The following is a 19,580-nucleotide window of genomic DNA, read 5'->3' as shown; positions in this document are numbered from 1 at the left end:
ATATATATATATATATGTATGTGTGGGTGTATACAGGATGTTCAGCATAACGGTCCACACGATTTTTTAGATATAGTTAAAAAAAAAAGGTTGAAAGGTGAATCTGTTTCATACGGACTGCGATATGCGATTAAAAAATAAAAAAAATTTTTAAATAAAATATGTCAAGGTCATCTTGAATTTTTTAAATAGCACCATACAATTCTATAATATTGTAGTTGATTGATAGTCTCAATAGTGATTGAACTCGTCTTGAAGACTTACAATATTATGGAAAAAAATTGTATGATGCTGTTTAAAAAATTCAACCTTGACCTTTTATTAAAAAAAAACTTTTAAATTTTTATGGCTTGTCCACATGAAACCGATGAATATTCACCTTTCTTTTAACCTTTTTTTTTAACTGTCGGAAATGTAAAAAACGGTGCGGACCGTCACCCTGAACATTCTGTGTATATATATATATGTGTATATATATGTATATATATAATATATATAATTATATATACATATATATCCTTTTATATAATCTGTTTAATATAAAAAAATGTACCCATAACGATAACAAAAACTCATTACTACGTTGTGAGAAGAAAGAAAAATCTGTGCTTTTTTCTGAATGTACTAATATTCATCGATTTATACTTATAAATTTCTTTTGCCTCAGAATAAGATAATATAAATTAAACAAGCATATTAATAACGATTGTTAAATCAATTCTATGATCAATGTCTCAGGATTATGAGTGAATAAACGTGTAAATACACACAAAGGGCATCAATATACAATTGAATTTGCAATGTGGCAACTGTATATATCTATAAATATATAAAGATATAAAAGTGTGTGTATTTTACTTATAAAATAGACCGTAATTGTAATAGCCGGTCCTTTGAATACCTCTCGGACTTTTACGTTTTATCCGTATAAACCGCCAGTCTTGAATATACTGTGGATCCACGAAACTTTACTACGAAAAAAAAAGTATATATTGCAGTGGAACATCGAATATCGAAAACTCGTCGTTTTGACGCGACACGGCATGCTCGATTAAGTATGTGGCAGGAAATAGCGCAAACTGCCGATCTCTTGTCGTTGTTGTTCCGGGGACACGGTGCTACGAGTTACGACCACAAAGCTGAGGAGGCAGTTGAATACACATTTACGTTTTATCCTCCGCATTAGAACTCCCATTTCGTGGCAGACTCATAGTCTGACTCGCCTAAACGCAACGCGCCATTCTTGCCCGCGGTGAGATATCGGCCATCTACGCACTTGATGCAGATGCGTGACGGCTCGCGTAATTCCAAATAAAAGCCGTCGGACGGCGTATCTGAATCCACAGTCACTCCCTCGCTGTCCGCATGCCAATATTTACCATTTTGTCCTATAAAATAATAAATAAACGAATGATATAATTAATCCGAAGTGGGAGACAAATACTTCTTAATATACAATAATAATATACAATACAATACAATTAGTTGAATGTCCTTCTTATCGTCTTATATTATTATACAGGGTGTTTGGTAATTCCTGTCCCTTTTTTGCAGTGACAAAACGAGTTAAATGAATTAAAGAAACGCAATCACCTTTAAATCTGACTTCGCCGCGCTCGCATCGTTCGACGCGAATCGTTTCATAAACAGCCTTATTACACTCGAGCTTTGGACTGGCTGTGCTCTTGGGCCCGACGAAGCCCTGCTCGCATCGCAACACCAGCACGGGTCGGTTCATCAGGTAAAAGTAATACTTGGCGGCGTCAGAGTCATTGCCATTCAACTCGGCGTTCGCATAGAGATGGCCGGATCGCTTGGTGGCCAGAAATTTGCCATTGTTCGCACGCAACGCAACTGTGCCATCTTCCGATTGCCATGCCAGGTCGAAAAGCGCGTTCGATGAGCGCTTATGATCCGACGCTTGTATGCCCCCGCCGGCCTCCAGACTCCAGTAACGATCCTGCATCGTTCGCACGTACCATCGTTTCGTCACTCGGTCGAATTCCAACTGGAATGTCTCATGGCCGGAGATCTCGTCCTGATTGGCCGTCACGTCAACGCCTAATCAATCGGGGCAACGATCGCGATTAATTTTCAATCACATTTATCCTATAACGAAATAATCACCTTGCTTCACAGAAACGTATCGCTGATTCAATGCCGCGACGAAGGATGCCTGCGGCAGAGATTCTTCCAATGAGAAAAGCTCGTCGCGCGTAACAGTTGTTGATCTGGATTTCAAAATAGCTTTACTTCCAATCGGTGCCAAATACGCACCATGTATATCCCTGAAAGTTTTAATTCATAGAAATAAAAATTCAATTAATTTAATTTAATTCGTAAAAATGTTTCAATTAACATTGAAATTAATTTAAAACGATTGCACTTTGTATATATATAACGTTTTTTTTTCTTGCTAATATGAGTTCATTAAGAAAGATTCTATCTTGATAAAAGGTTCTATCTTGATAAAAAGACATAAAGAAATTATATAACTAGTAATACCGAAGAGCGAGAAGACCAGCGTGAAATTCCGCGGCGTAGAGGCAGTCTCGCGTGCAAGCGTCCAGCAGTTTGCCATCACGCGCGAGGTATTTATTATTACAAGTATGTAGCGCATAATGACCACCCTCGGACTTAGAATGATTCCCGTGACTGTTGTCGTCACCCGTCGTCGGACGAAATTCCAAAGTAAACAAAGTATCTTCACCCCACGGCACCGGCGCATCCACGTGAATTTCATCCTGAGTGGCGCTCAGATGTGCGAAACGTTTTCTTCCGGCCGATCGAAGATTTACCTAAGTAATCAAGTCCTTAATTAAAGTTGCTACCTCTTCGAGTTTGATCTGGAGATTCCGAGTTTTGAAAATTTAAGTCCATTCTGAGTTTAGTTATTATTTCTCCGAAATGCTTAAAAAATTACATAAAGAGAAGCGTAAAACATTACATAATTTTTAATTTAAAAAAATAATAAATTTTAAAAATTTGTCACTTCCTTAATTTACGTAAGAGTATTTTTAACAATACACTGATCAAGATGCGTGAGAAATTGATGCGAAATTATGTACTAAACTGCAGGGCTGAGTATTTTTGCATTTAAAATGCTAAACTTAATTTACTCTTCATCCTTCTCTCATTCTTAAAACTAACAAAAAATAAAAAACTAATTGTAAGATTAAAGTTAAGGAGATTCACCAGTCTTTTTATATATTATAATATTAGAATTTGATCAAATATTGAGAATTTGTAATTAATGTGCAGGAATTCTCGATTTTTTCAGATTTTTTGACCGTACAGTTTTCTTTAAATGATTTTCTAAAATGACTTAAATTTTTATGAAAAGAAGAGTTTTTTAAGTAATTTAATTGTAAACCAAATATAAGAATTTTGAAGAGTTATTTTTCAAATTGTCAAAAAATACGTTTTTCGAGTGAAAAATTATTTCCAAATTGGTCAAAGGAATTTGGAAAGACATCGATGGTTCAACGTCACTCTGTATAAAATACAGTACAATTGTAAAAGAATAAGTGACGTCGGAACAAATCAAGATTGTCAAGAATAATCAGTTGCTTGAGAAAATACAGTTATTAATGAAGTTGTGCGTGTAAAGATGACTAGATTGCGTAAAACGGTGCGCCGTAAACGCTTCGTCCGCGTTCAAAATTTCGAAACGGGCACATAAAGTATATACCTGTGGCCTAGCGGCGAGATGTACGAGCCAATACTCTGCCTCGCCTGGAGCCTTAGCGGTACACTTCAATTCATCTTGACTCGAGCCTAAGAAGTAGCCCCTCTGGAGGTTCTTCAAAGCCCATCGCCCGCTGCCTGTAATTTGTCACGATTGCTTTGAGAATTGTTGATATACTTTTACCCATTCATTACAGAGCTCCGATTAATTCAAATGTTTGGAATAACCATCTGACTCACAACGCCAAGTCAATAGAACATAAAAATTGCCTCTCATATCTCGTTCAATTCGATTAAAAGATAAGATTTACGAATCGATATTTATAAATATAGAGAGTATCCGAAATTTAAACTGGGAGCTCGTAGGAAATCGATAAATTTAAAAAAAAGTCCTTTAGAGGTATGTTCGTTTTTACTTCGTTTTGGAGAAAATTGCAAAAAAGACAAAATTTCAGAATATTATTATTTTCAAAGCGAAATATTATTGTGTAGGTGTACAACTTCAGCGATAATGCTTTAGAGGCAGTGCGAGAGTATGCGCGCCGATTTCCAGACAGAAGTGTACCGGATCGGCGAGTCATTACGTCGACTAGATCAGTGTTTGGTTGCAACACGAGCTGTCCGTACAAGATGCAATGCGTCCATTGCTGCAAGAGGCCAATATTTTAAACATCTACATTAAGCAAGTGACAGTGTAAATAAATAAGTGTGAATGAATAAGTAATAAATAAGTGCAAAAACGAAAACTATGTTTTGTCTTTTTTTGCGATTTTCTCCCAAACAGAGAGAAAACGAGCATATCTCTAAAGGACTTTTATCCTCAATTTATCAATCCTCTATATGATCCCGAGGTTTTTGGCTATTTAAATTAAGATCACCCTGTAGACTACAACGCGAAAATTATGCCAGTATCGAAACGAGAATTATCGAAATTTCCTTCCCTCCATTTCTTCATTATATTCAATTAAATATGTATGTATCCCTTTTAATGCATCTACTATTTTTTCTTCGTGGAGAACAAATCTGTCTTGACTTTGAAGATATAAAAAAATTTGTAGAATGTAAAATGAATTTTCTGTGCCTCTGACTCTCGGATGTTTTATGCAAATTGAACAAAGTGAAGCTCAAATACCATCGGAAGCAAGTTGTATTTGAAAAGCGCATCCTGGATCCGACGAGTCCTCGGTCTCGCACGTCACATTACCAAACTGGTCAACCGCTAGGTATCGATCCAAGTGTGAGCGAAGGAAAACCTGCTGTTCGGTGCCCTCTAGAGTCCATAGTTGTTTTTTCTTCAAGCTCGATCCGTTAGCGTTGATTTTAAAACCGAACGTCTCCGCCGTTAGATACTTAAACTTCCCATTAATTAACCCAACCTGGAAGATATTACATCTGCAATTACTATACAGGGTGTCCCATTTTAATGTCCCATCCCAAATAACTTTTTTATTTTTGATCTTAGAAAAAATGTTTCAGACAAAAGTTGTATTGCTTTGAGGAGAACATAAGATGGTGTCATTAGTTTGACCTTGAATAGTTGCTTGAAAGTCACGTGAAGGTTACCTTCAATTTCTTAAACGGAACCCCCTACTTTTTATTACAACTATTCAAGATCAAACTAATGACACCATCTTATGTCCCCCTCAAAGCCGTACAATTTTTGTCTGAAACATTTTTTCTAAGATCAAAAATAAAAAAATTATTTGGGGTAGAACATTAAAATGGGACATTAAAATGGGACACCCTGTATAACTTCCCAGATAGCCAAATTTGAAGAGACAGATTTTAAGCAGAGTCTGCTACTAATTTCTGATTGTAGAAAGGTAACAAATTGTACACAGAAATGACAGATTTTGCTCAGTTTCTGCTGTCAAACTACTGTCAAGTTATGTCAGCAGACTCTGCTCGGTTTCTGCTCGCAATCTGCTATCAGATTCTATTAGCAAGTTCTGTTTGATTTCTGCTGCCAGTCTGTTTGCATAGAATGTTTAACAGGTTCTGTCGGCAGAACAGGAACAGAACGCGACATCAATTGTGGTCAGTTCTTCTAACATCTTCTGATCCAATCTGTTACCAGTCTGTCGACATCCTGCTAACATTTTGCTATCTGGGTTATTTACTTTGTTTTACTATTTTAAAACAGTTATCATGTTTGTCGAGTAATTAAAAATAATTTAAATAAGAATAACTTAAATTATTCAATTTTAAGTTATTCTCTCTTTAAATTATTAACTTAAATTATTCAACAAAAATTCCTTTTTTGAACGAAGATAATCGCTTCCTGTTTCTTTGAGCGCTGAATATGATCCCGTTTATCAAAATCCCTATCATGTTCCAATTATAAGAAATTTACCATTGCAAAAAAGAGTTGAGTGTGAAATTCAAATTATATTAAGATAATAAGCTACTCGAGCCGTTTTTTATTACCTACCGAATACCTAACCGAATTTTGTAGAAAAGTCAACATTTGACAAAAAAATTAGATGATATTGTATTGTAAAAAGATTATGCTTTAATATCTTTGGATATGGAGTTCTTTTCTTCACAAACGTGCCTATTAATGTGGCGATTAATACATTAATAGTATAAGAAAAAGCATGTCATATCCAACAATACGTCGTTGCTACTTGAGTTTGGGTTGCCATTATTTTGTCATGATTTTGAACTCTACATATTTTTTTTTTAATAGTATGTATACTATGAACTTCCAAAAGACCGGCTCTCTTTAATAGTACCTCGTCGATACTACGGGAAATAATCAATCTCGTTCTTGTAATTTTTTTTCTCGTTAAACAGTGTAATATGCCAACTGTTTTGTAATTTTAACCACAAATTTCCCCAAAAATGATAATGTAATAAAATTGTAGTAAATAAAATGTAGTAAAACAATTTAGTAAAAATGTAAAATAATTTAGGATCGTTTTTAATGCCTAAAAAAAAAACTAAGTACGGGAAACGATTATCTTCGTTCTTGTGCACTTTTCTTATCAATTATTCATAATTAAATTGCAATTAAATATCTGTGAGCTAATTTAATGCAAAAGAGATGAGAAAGATAACTGTAGATTAAATAGCGGTGATTCAATCTTCGATTGATGGAGATCTTCGTAGCCTCGGCAAGCTACAGTTTACATTAAGCTAATTTCGATTAATCGGTACACACCGTCCATCCTGACTTGTCGACTCCATTCTCGGATCCTACATTCTCCGAACCGTTACTCTGCATCGTGTTGGCGTAATTCAGTTACTGTCGCTATTAAAATGTACCTCAAGTAGTTTCTCAAATCTGAAATAAATACGTATGCCAATTAAATAACAGTTTATGTTTCAAGCATTATATGAGCATGCCATGATTATTTCGATTAATTAATAATTCGAGTGTAATAAAAAACAGTTCCAAGTGCGTCGGTTATGTCATGGTGATACTTGGGGTGCAATTAAAACCTCACTACAAATACTTTGAAATTTTAATTGACCAATCAGAAGAAAGAAGCGACTTTACGAAGTGACCAATCAAAGAAAGCTTTAAAGTATTTAAAGCAGCATCACGTTAACCGTACCCTTGATCACATTCCCAATAAAAAAGAATCCGACTGCAAGAATTTACGGAATTTATTCGCCTCAGTTGAAGGACAACGCATTTGCTTCTTTATCTTAATGGTAATTATTTAATATAGAAGAATCAGCCCCAATCACCTCGACCTTGACATGTTGTCATGATCCCGATGAGTAGCCTTCAAAAGGTTCCGTCGCTCGTTAATTATTACAAAACTATTAACAATTAAAAAAAGCAGTGTCGATAAGCGATACGTCAAATGATGAAAACATAAAAATAATAAATAATGTCGGTAATCTATGAGATACATAGTCAATATAATTAATTCGTCTTAACATTCCAAAACTTATTTGACATGTTAATGTAAAATAGAAATTCAGTGTTAGATTTTTTATTTAACCCCGAGTTTTTAACATTTCAAAAATTAGTCTTTTTTTAAATATATGCTTTCACTATTAAGAATCTATATTCTCTCAGTCAAATTCATGATTAAATTGTAATTTATGTTCTGTGATGATGGAGTTGACTGTTTTTTATTTATATGTTATTTATATGATATCAATGTTCTGAAACCCTCGTTTAAGCTGCCTCTTCGTTGGCCCAACATAAGAAGCATTGTACTCTTTGGATGAGACCTCATATACTATGTTCTTTTTAGAATTTTTAGGAATAACATCTTTCTATGCTTTAACAATTCTGTCAAGTTTATTGAGACTTAAAAAGGCAGGTTTTACATTAAGATCTCTTTTATAGTATTTCTAAATTTCTTAGAAAGAGAGGAATTGCAAACCATGTTTTTTCTTCCTGTTCTGTATTTTCACCTGTTTGAGAGTTTTTACTTGAATTGAGATTTTGAATTGAGACATGAGTTAATCGTGTCAAACACAAACTTAATGAGATAGTCATTCTCTAAAAAAGTGTTATGGTTAACAAGTTATCCTCATGAAATTTAGAATGTGATAATAAAAAAGTTCTTTGGAGACCATGCTCATTAACACGTCATTTCTCACAAAAGAACGTGTTAATGAGCATGGTCCATAGAACTTTTATTAGTAAATTAGTTTATCTTCATCAACTTCTAAAGTAAACTTCTAGAATAAAAAAAATTAAAAATATCGAGTAGTTGATTAAATGATGAGGTACTGACACCGCTATGTCATCGACATACCTAAGGTAAAATGATAAATTAATTCTAAATCTCTTCAAAACTCTACTCTTTAAACTAATCGATAATGATGATACAGTGAAAAAGCCTATGTGAGCCAACACAAGTTCTTCGTGTGTGTGTGTATATATATGTGTATATATATATATATAACACAATTAAATTAAAATACAGACGAACGTTTCGACCTTGATATTGGATCTTCTTCAGTAATAAATTAAGATGACAGCATTCAATAATAATGCAAAATTGAGTTCTATATAATATTCGAGTCATCGCTAAACTACTGTCAATGTTTGAATTAATCTACTCTTTAAATCTTGCATTAGTAAATCTGCAATGATGGATGACAACGGAGAGCCTATGGACGTCCCAAACTTCTATAAATTTCATTGTCAAAAGTAAAAAATGTCGATTTCAAAATTAACTGTAAAACATTTAAACATTCCTCTTAAAGAATACTACATGCTTTATAAATGTATAATCTCATCTGTTAGAAACGCTTTTAATTGCTAGATCTATAGGAATATTCGTGAATAAAGACATTATAGAGACAATCTCTGCTCTCATAAAGATATGATTTGTAAATTATTCTTAATACAAGACTTAGCTTCACTCACGATTAACGCTTAACCGAGGTTCAACTTATTTCTCATCTTTTTCCAGTTCTAACATTAAGTAAGAATATATAATAGTTTTTTATTGAGTTATTAGTATTTAAACGGCCGGGGTTCTCAATAATAGAAATCAATAATCCATTCTTTACATTTAATAGCTTCAGTATCTAATTTTTTTGCACTGTTCTCAATATTTTTTATAAACTCGATGCGATCGCTCATTCTGTTACTGGATGATAATGAGAAATACCACTCAATTGCAACAAGCATTGAATGTAAGAATTGTATTGTTAAAAAGATTGATGAACCGTTTATTCTTAACGGAACTCAGAGAAGAGAAATCACTTAATTGAGGAAAAAAGAAGAAAGTTTGATAACAATTTCCAAAGCATCATTATCATTCAGATAAAGGAGGATAAAAGGAAAATACATAAGTATTATTCCCAGGGATTGAGCAGAAATATTCCATAGGTTTTGTATTCATTAAGTTATCATTACTGTAATTGAAAATTGACCAGTTCATTTTCTTATCAAGACTCCTGTGTTCATGTAAAAACATTCGATGAATTGTTCTGTTTCTTAAAAAAATGAATTGCACAAGTGAGTATTCAACAAGATATTTGCCTTGCAAGATGAAGTGTCTGTGTTTACGAGTGATGCAACGACTTAAATACGTCATTTAATATTAAATATCCTATACTCTAAATCTGTAGCAATAAAAATTGGGGCTGATTCCCTTACACTAAATAATTACCCGTAAAAAGTTTTGACATTCTAGCAATTAGCTTGACTTGATTCAACATAATTATTTTCAGATCTGCATCTGATCTAATTTTTATACATACTTTAACAAAACCGTTCTTTCCATATATAACATAAGTCTACAGGAGATAGAGTACGAGGCATATTGAAGTATGAGAGGGTGGCCTTTATGTTGCGCGTCGATTGAGAAATCCGCCAGTGCGCGTATTGATTCTTCGAGTCTCATCCTAACGCTATTACTAGCGAACGCGCGACGTCTGGCTCCCCGCGACTCGGAACGAAACATTTGCTGTTATTTTCCGGGTAAGCCCCACTTCTCTGCATTCTGCTCGCACCTGTCATGCGACGATTTCGCATCATTGTACTCTGGTTTTTCCTCCGATTTCACGGCGCGCGATCGCAATTCTGCTGCATCCTTATGCTATTATAACGTTAACATGCACCGTCTGTTCCAAAATCCCTTTTAAGAAATTTTCACTTTTCTAGAAGGAGAACCTAACGGCAAAATCAGTGGTTTTTTCGCCCGTTTTTGGTCTCGCGATTTTAGAACTAAATTGTGTATCAAATGATACGTTATGACGAGACATCAATTATAAAAAAATTTCAAGCTGAGGCTAGAATTGATTTAAGGGATATAATAGGAAGGTCATAATTTATTAAAACATCAGCCCTTATGCTTTGAAGTACGAATTTTTATGTCAGTATGGTAATTTAAAATTTCGTACCCAGGAGTTTTGCTGTAACGAATTTGAAATCAGATTTTCAAAATTCAAAATCTAATTTGATATGACGGACCATATATTTAAAACACAGATTTGTGCAATTTTGCTGAGATATGCATTGTTGTCTGAGGAGACATTTGGCCATTTTCAATGACCTACAAAATGTTTAATTTTTTTTCAGCAGATGGATATCACATTAAAGTGTTATTATTACCCTTTCCGACACATATTCGATTACTATATTTTTTTTGTTGAGATAAAGCAAATTGAATCCTTTTATTTTTCAACACGATATCTACGTGTAGAGAAAGTACAAAGACTCGTAAATATCTCGAAGAGTTTGGGTTTGAGAAAAAAGATTCATTTAAAGAGAGAGTATGCATTAAAAATTTGTTTTTATTATGATTCTAAGTAAATCTGTGAAAATATAGGAAATAATCTAAGATTCTTTCCACTACTAAGGCTTGATCTTTATATATAGATTTAATATGACGGATCGTATATTTAAAAAATATTTTAATTTATATAAGGAATATCTTACAGAGATTTTTCTCAAATTTTGACAAAGGCTGATATTATAAATCTAAAGTCAGATAAAACAATTGTAAAAATAGATAAAAGCTATAATCCTCTTATTTGCCCTGGACAGACAATAAGTAATCGGAAAAGATAATAAAAGGCATGTGCATTTACTCAATGCACATGCGTAATCTATTTTCACTTCACGTGCCTTTTACGACTATTTATTGTCAGGGCAGGTAAGAATAGCTTTCGTCTACTTTACAAGTGTTTTAAAGCGATCTGACTATTTTGTTTTATCTACATTGTCTTTATTTACAAATGGCATGCAAGAAATTTCAACTTTGTTATTTCTCTTATGACGTCACGATTCAATATGACTACTCAGGGACCTTTAAGGCCCTGCAATACACTAGAAGAAATATTAGAAACAAATAAATAATAATAAGTAGGAATAAATATTAAGATTTTAACCTATTAGAAACGTATATTCCGATGTAACCAGTTTCTGGTAGATTGAAATCTTAATAGTTATTCCTGTTCCTAATATTTCTTCAATTGTGCACAGTCCCTTATGCATCAGTATCATTTTATGGTAGGAGATATTCCATACCATACAGTAATACTGATGATCGAGAATTAAGAAATCCGGATCATCGTCAATATTCTATATCAATTCATTAATAATTTCATTAATAATTACGCACAACACAATATTGTCAGTAGGTATATTTGTTGGTATGCTGATAATACTGATATTATTGATCATATAATAAAAGGGGCATTAGTATTTCTGTCAGTATAATTGCATAATTATATACATAAAACTAATAATAAACTGAAACAATGTCAATAATATTGCTTATATAAGATTGTAAAAATATTGATGCATACTGTCAGTGTTACTGATTTAATATTATTAATTAATAAATTTAAATAAATTATGTTTGATAAACAAAATCTAATAAAAAAATCTCTACTTAATTGAAATTTAAAATAGGAATCAATCAAAATGCGGAATTAAAATATTCAAACCATATACGTCGCGGTCGTTTTAAATTACATGAGTTACTTCTTATTAATATTAGTAGCTCTTTCCTCGGTAATTGCATTTATATATAATAGAACGATACTTGTACCAATTGTACTATTAAATTTGTATTTATACCTGATAATGGCAAATTTATACATACAACAAAGTGTTCGCGTGATTTTATTAAATTATACATTTTCATCCAGCTTTATCATTTGCAATCGATTTTGCATATCTCGAGAATCTTACGCTGGTAACTTGAGATCAATTCACCTGTTACATCAGCAGTTTGCTACTCGTGCGGTTTTAACCGTTAATTTAACCGTCCGAGTGAGATGCACGTATTTGAGAGGATATCAACCTTCGCTACATCTGAAAGATGAACTAGGTACAAAGTTGAGGAGTTTATTTAGCGACCTAAATCGACATTTAACCAGTAATACTTAATTTAATTCGATTTTTGTTCCCAATTCATCAAATTGCGTCGAAAGTTAATTCGTTCGTACATAAAATATCCCGCTACAGTCGCGAAACTACTTACTATAAATGGTAGAACGTAAACGAATCGCTCGGAATGCAACATGTCATTGAATAGGATATTCTATTAATATCTTAAGATATTAATAGGATATCTTATGATACCTATCATAAATTCAAATCTCTCCACCACTTTTAATATGTGAAAAATAATTTCAATCTGACACAGAAAATCCAAACTACAAATATGGATAAGTGAAAGCAGTCGCTTTGTCAATACGATCGGATGGGTTTGCTCTTAAATTTTCCTATCACGAATCCGAACGGAAATACTTTCAACCGCAGCAACAGACAACGTTAAAACACGAGAACACTGGCGACGATTCGACGATGACTCGATCAGAAGAATTAAAAACATATAATGCTTCGATCTCGTAGCATTAAACTAGGATCACTTAATCAATTTTCACTAGATTGATCAATTTTTTCTTGTTAATAATTAATACATTTTAATAATTTTATAAATTAAAAATATTAAAACTATCAATTCTTTGCAGCAAATAAACGATAAATAAATGTTAGTAATAAAAAGATTCGAAATCGGATCCATTCAGATATAAAATGATAAACATTGGTTAGAAGCTTTATACTACACCCGAACTTGGCGAACAGAGGCACTTTAGCCCAAATACACGATATATATCTATCATCTCATATATCTATCTTTTCCAAAAGTGTACACTAGTTCAGTCACAGAAAACAAACCCCATATGTGTGTACATATTTAATTATAATCATATTTAATTTCAGAACCTTGAAAATCACGTTACTTGTATCCTTTAGAATTCTTTAAATCGACGCTCCATTCTTATAAGATATTATCTAACTACACCAAATCCCTTGGGAAATCATAGAGAATCGTGATACAACCAAACTCACGTGACCTTTGGAAAATTTTTGCGGGCATGCAGTGTCAACAAAAGTCACAATCTAATAATTACATCTAAAACAGGCGCGGTTGGATTTGGCTTGCATGCCATTGTTTGTTGACTCCAGCATTAATTGAGCCGTGAAAAATATAAAAATATAAGAAACGATATACAGCACAGGTGAAAATTCTACATTCGAATCTAATCGAAACAAGAACGATCTCTTTGCTAGAAAGAATACCTAATTTAAAAAAAAAAAGGACTGATATACATCTAAGCGTTTAATTAGTTGCTCCTGCCTCCAAATTATCGTAAGAACGGCATAGCTAGCATTCTCGTTCCGAGATATTGGCACTAATTGGAGAAAATCCGTAGCGTTTACGCTCCAGCGTGAGCCTGCAAGCGATTTAGCCACGCTTCTATCGAAGTCGCGGTGATAAAGTCACGCAAGCTCTCCCCCCTACCCCCTGTCGCAACCAGAAACCGGTAGCGGAATCCGTTACGCGTCCGGAAATGCGCGTGAAAAGAAGACTTCATCAGTGTGAGATTATAAGTACAAATAAAAAACAGGAGGAAAAGAATGCCGGAGGCAAGATCCGTGTCGCGCCGCGTGTTCGACGTGGCGTAATGCAAGAAGTAACGAACGGTATAGACATCCGGTACATCGCATGGCGATAAAATGACGTTTCATTTAATTAATGTACCGTGTCACTCCCTTCGATCAAATATATCGGAGGAAATCGATCAAAAAGTGCGATCGTTCCATACCCGAGGCGTCTCAGGATTACACGAGATTGTACGAGGCCTACTTTGTATGATCTACCGTAATTCATGTCAGAATTTTATTTGTCCTACCTGCTCCTCATGACACAAGACATGTTTAAAGAGTCAGAATACGTATGCGTAAAATATATATTAAATGTAAAATGTAAATATAGAAGTTCTTGAAAGTGACACGAATTTTTAATCAGACTTTATCATTTAAAAAATTGTAAGAATCTTTTTTTTATAGAGTTAACAATTCAACATAAAAAAACTCAAAATAATACCTATTAAGTTAGCCCCCATCAGAGTTAATCCCCCGCCCCATCATGCTAAATAAATTCTAATATTGAGCGATGTCAACTTCCACATTACAAATTAATGGACCACACACATCTAAAAAGAGAGAATACAGGAACAATCGATACGTATCTACATATCTAAACTTTACTTGATAATATTGTAATTTGACCGAAGACTCTGACAACTTATGTAATATTGTAATTTTTCGTTTTTACATTGAGAATGACCCGATCGGCGTCGAAACGTTTGTATAAATATTTCTTTTAATTTTAATTGGCTCGTAGCCCTTCATTTTATTTACTGATAAATTCTAACATATTCCAAAATTAGATGCTAATTAGATGCTCAAATCTGAAATTAGGTTAAAAATTACGCTCAAAGCGTTTGACAGAAAATTAGATATATAATTTTCATTAAAAAGTAGCAAAGATCCTTTATATTGAATTACTTTAAATTTTTGACTGCAGATTTAAATTAGATAAAATTAGAAGTTTAAGAAAAAACCTTTAAAGTATCAGTTATGTATAACTCATAACTTTTGTTTAATTTGATATAGCTGCCATATTAAATCTGTCATTTTGACTTTTTAAAGTTCGACTTTAGATTTGGAATCAGTGAATTTAGAAACTCAAAAATGTACTAACACTTAAAAAGATATGTTTAAAAAAAATTTGTATAACAAAGATGTAAGTGTTGTACATTAAAGCACTTCTTCGCTATAACGATCAAATATAATTGCACTTTCTCGTATAATTTGAAATTGCCAGAAGCCACGTTATTTCGAAGTTAACCGACGTTGGCAAAAGCAACCGTTCTAAACTAGTTGTGATGAATGTATTATGTCTCGTCGTATTCCCTTTGTCGAACGGAAGGAAGGAACAAAGGTGCAAAGTGCACATTGCCCACCGCACAAGTTATATGTGTGCGTACGGTTATATGTAGCGCGATTATTATAAAAAATAGGGTTTATTAAGAAATTTAATAACACGATATTTAAATCCTAATAACATGAAATTTAAATCCAAATAACATGGAATTTTTAGAATATTTTAAATTAAGTTTGATTCTTGAACTTTTCTTGATGTCATATCAATAAAATCGTTTAAAAACTTTTTTTATTATAATAAACATGAAATGGTTATAAAAATGCTACATTTATAGTATCTGGGATTTGCCGTACCCCGCCTTAATAACGACGAGTTAAATGGCCGCGACTGTTACTCCCGCGAATGCATTAATCTCGTGGTGATAGCGCCAGCCTGGCATGATATTGTATTTATTCTAGACATTTATTCGTTCTTTCGCACAACAATTATCGATGCACTTTGTTTCGACTGACAATAGTATTTTAACGCGAGTTCCAGAAAAGATGTCTAAACAAATATATGTCATAAAAAATTACGCATTTTTACTTTAAATTAAAAATTTATAAAGCAAAACGCGGTAAAAAAAATCTTGATGTAATTTTTAAAAGACGTTTGTTTATAAGAAATTGTTTTTTTATTCGTGCACTGTCAGAACTGGTGCACAATAGTGCAGTAAGTTGAAGTGAAACAAATATGTTTCATTTCAACTATACAGCCTATCAATTTTTTGTTTCCTGTTTCTTGTTTTTTACATCTTGTCTTTTTGCTTCTCATCTAGTTTTTTGTTTTCTGTCGCCCGAGATAAAAGTTAACGAACTTCGGAAGAAACAGAAAATGGTAGCGAGAAATACAATTAAGTTTGATTCTTGAACTCTTCTTGATATCATCTCAATAAAACTATTAAAATCGTTTAAAAACTTTTTTTATATTATTATGATAAACATGAAATGGTTATAAAACCAATTGTCAAAACGGTCGCAAAGGGAGGAAAAAAGCAAAAAATAGGAAACAAAGAGCATATTGTAGAACAGGCTTACGTCTCGATTTCGTGGAAGAACGCATTCAGCAATAAAATTACTCACTATATGTGTGATTAGCTGTGTAAGCAAGTGATAGATTCTGTCGAAGGTCTTTGGGATAAACGTTTCGAGTCGTAAGTTAATCCATATTGGTGCACTGAATTTAACGTTACACTTAAGAATACATACTCATTAAGCCTCTTGACAGTCTTGACCCTTCCGTAAAGGGGCCTGATTGGAATTAAGGACCACCGCAAAACAAAAAAAAGAATCAAGAGTTCAAACGTTTATACCTCTACTACACTGTCTGCGTGTGTATGTGTGTGTACGTGTACTAGACCTCCATTCGATTTCATGGATGGAAGGAAAATTGACACAAACGCCATATGAACAACGCCAGCAGTCAAATACACAGAACAAATCGATTCTCACGGAATTGGAAAACGCGGACTGAATAAAATACACAGAGAAGTGAATCGACTCTCCGGTTTTTCCTAATTACCTCTTCTCGATACGTCATACCGTACGCCCTTAGAACGCGGGTCCGACCCCACCCAACGGGCAGACAGATAAGGCAGGCAGGCAGACGGGCAGAAGCAAGCAGGCAAGCAAAACGAAGAGAAATCAGAGCACACGTCGGTGACTCACCACTCGGTGCTTCCGCACGAAACGAACTCGCTCGCAACCCCGCTGTCGCACGCGAAGGCCGGTAAAAATAGTAGCGAAGGCCGCGGGCGCCGACAGCAATTTTCACGCCGCGCGCGAAGCCGAAACACCCGTCTGCCCGCCCTGTTCGCCCCACGAAGGGCTCTCTGCCACGGTCACCATGGGAACTGACCCTTGCCGTGAGCCCTTCAAGGCTGCGCAAGCTCTCCCGCGGGGGAGTTTACGCACAGGGTTCCCGAATTGCGTTCGTCCTGCAGGGAATCGTGCACGGCGACTCGTGCAGTCCGAAATAGTCCGAATTGGGGTAAATCGAGTTTGTCCGCCGCCCTTTCTGTCGCCATGCCGACTAATCAATTTCTGTCTAGATCGTAGACGAAGTACAAAGGGTTCTGTCGCGATTAAGGACTATCCTGATGCATCCCGAGATTGTGGAACTCTGTTTAGCTTCGAGACATTGACTTTGCTTCGATAAATCGATTTAATTTAAGTCTTAATGCTTGATTTAAGTCTTAATTTAACAGCGTTCATCAAGAGCGTTTTTCGCGTATCTTCTTGAGATACAAGATAATATTCGATCGTTGTACAATTTTCATTGCAACTTTTCGAAGGTAGATATATGAGATATGAGAATGGTATACAAAAAAAATGAAACAAGAAACGTCGCGACGTTCCGAATTCGATTTGTCTATCAACTCCGAGTTTACATCTCGACATAGGCTACGTTTACACCGTGCATTTAGACCGCGGCCTATACGATAGGTGTCCTTGTTTATCTTGTAAGTTAAACAAAAACACCTATCGTATAGGTCGCGGACTAAGTGCACGGTGTAAACGTAGCCATAGAAAGAGACTCCTCGTCACACCCTTGCGCGCTCTTTATCGCCAAGGGGTGTTGAACCTTCATCTACCACACAACTTCGACTTGGATAAAGAGAGTTACGACAATGAAATCTCTATTAAGACATTTAAAAGATGATGTTGCACTTCCGATCGTCCAGGATTCTCCAGGAATTCATTGTTTTTAAACGGTTCTGCCTCCCGATACATTCGGAGGGACAGAGCAAAACGGAGCAATATTATCCGGAGATGGAATTCGCAACGTCGCGTCGTCAGTATGCCCGCGTTCCGCCGATAAGCACGAACAGGAAGCTGAAACCGCCGACTTCTCTTTACCTCTTACTCTTTATATTTCTCTTTCTCTCTTTCTCTCGTCCGCTTCCGCTCCTTCGCCGCGGACCGGAGTTCTGCTTCCCTCGATTGTTGGCTCCTGCCGACTCCGTTCGTCGTTCACCGAGCGTATCGATGGCACTACCACGCGTCTCGGTCCCGACTCGACTCGGCTCGATTCGACCGCGCCTCGGTTTTTTCGCGCGAGAAAGGAGACGAGATAAGATGACGACGATGACCGGACGAAACGGAGAGATCGATGTCGCGAAGCGATCGAAAAGAAACCGACACTCGCGAGAGAGACTTGCGTAGAATCAAACCATACGCAGATCGACACGATCGACGCTCGTCACGCAGGTCACGCTACTGAGCCAAGATGAGCCGAAGCCGAGCGAGCTGACTGCTGAGGCCCGCTGCGTCGCTAGCTAGTAGGCCCCAACGCGACGACGCGATGAGAGCGTGCAAGGGTGGGGGGCTGCTTTGCCTCCCGCGGTTTTCTAGCGATGGCGACGACACCCTCGCGTGGAGGACTTTGAAAGTTTAAACGCTGAGATGAGAACATTTTCTGTTTTTTTTTTATTTGAGAAAGAATCGCGATCGTCCAAACTTTTAAGCCTATTCTATGCTCCCCATTTCTTGCTTTTTTTCTTCCCTTTGTGAACGTTTTAACAATTGTATCTCTTGTTACTGTTTTCTGTAGTTTTCTTCCGAAGTTCGTTAATTTTTTATCTCAGGCGACGTAAAACAAAAAACCGGATAAGAAGCAAAAAGATGTAAAAAAATAGCAAAAAGGAGAAGACAAAAAGCACATAATTGTAGAATAGGCTTTACTGATGGTGAGTATGAACTTTAATGGATTTCGCGCATTGCCACGGACTTTGTCTCGCGCACCAATCTCTGTATCGGAGTAACACTATTTACCGTAAAATTGCACAGGCAATCCAGATGCAAAGCGTCGTAAATCTGAAATTTTTCCGATCTCCGAAAAGCAAGGATTAATGTCAATTGTCAACAATGTCTTGTGTCAATTTGTGTCTCTTGCTGGAAAGCTCTCTTTGTGTAAGACACAGTATTACACTGAAAAAAATGTGTGTAATTTTACATGGACATGTAATTTCCATGTAAAATTACACGCATTTTTTTCTTACATAAAGAGAGCTTTCCAGCAAGAGACACAAATTGACACAAGAGTCTTCCTATCCTTGTTCAATAATCAGTAAGAAACAATTAAAGACAGAATGATTCTTGTATCGATTTGTGCCTTTGCTGGAAAGCTCCCAAAGTGTTCAACTATGTATATGTGACACATTAGTGTTGCACTGCTCGACAC

General features: G+C 35.2%; 1 protein-coding gene across 3 annotated transcripts; it reads right to left on the bottom strand.

Annotated features, from left to right (window-relative positions):
- Window positions 1-686: 686 nt before the first annotated feature.
- Window positions 687-18,619, bottom strand: singed (fascin domain-containing protein singed). 3 transcript variants are annotated; one of them, XM_018459148.1, is made up of 8 exons: window positions 18,257-18,619; window positions 6,851-6,973; window positions 4,820-5,063; window positions 3,692-3,825; window positions 2,506-2,798; window positions 2,128-2,288; window positions 1,594-2,061; window positions 687-1,388 (listed from the first exon to the last, which is right to left on the bottom strand). In XM_018459148.1, the coding sequence occupies exons 2-8, from the start codon at window positions 6,911-6,913 to the stop codon at window positions 1,183-1,185; spliced, it is 1,569 nt and encodes a 522-aa protein (XP_018314650.1). In that variant the 5' UTR covers window positions 6,914-6,973; window positions 18,257-18,619; the 3' UTR covers window positions 687-1,182. The 3 variants fall into 3 exon arrangements, with proteins under 3 accessions (XP_018314650.1, XP_018314651.1, XP_018314652.1); XM_018459149.1 differs by having other exon boundaries at window positions 18,264-18,619; XM_018459150.1 differs by lacking the exon at window positions 18,257-18,619 and adding an exon at window positions 17,066-17,180.
- Between the last annotated feature and the right edge of the window lie 961 nt (window positions 18,620-19,580).

The sequence above is a fragment of the Mycetomoellerius zeteki genome, unplaced genomic scaffold (genome assembly GCF_001594055.1).
Source record: "Mycetomoellerius zeteki isolate Tzet28-1 unplaced genomic scaffold, Tzet1.0 scaffold79, whole genome shotgun sequence".
NCBI classification, from domain to species: Eukaryota; Metazoa; Arthropoda; class Insecta; order Hymenoptera; family Formicidae; genus Mycetomoellerius; species Mycetomoellerius zeteki.
Note: the sequence above shows the minus strand (reverse complement) of the source record. Positions and strands in the feature narration are given on the sequence as shown.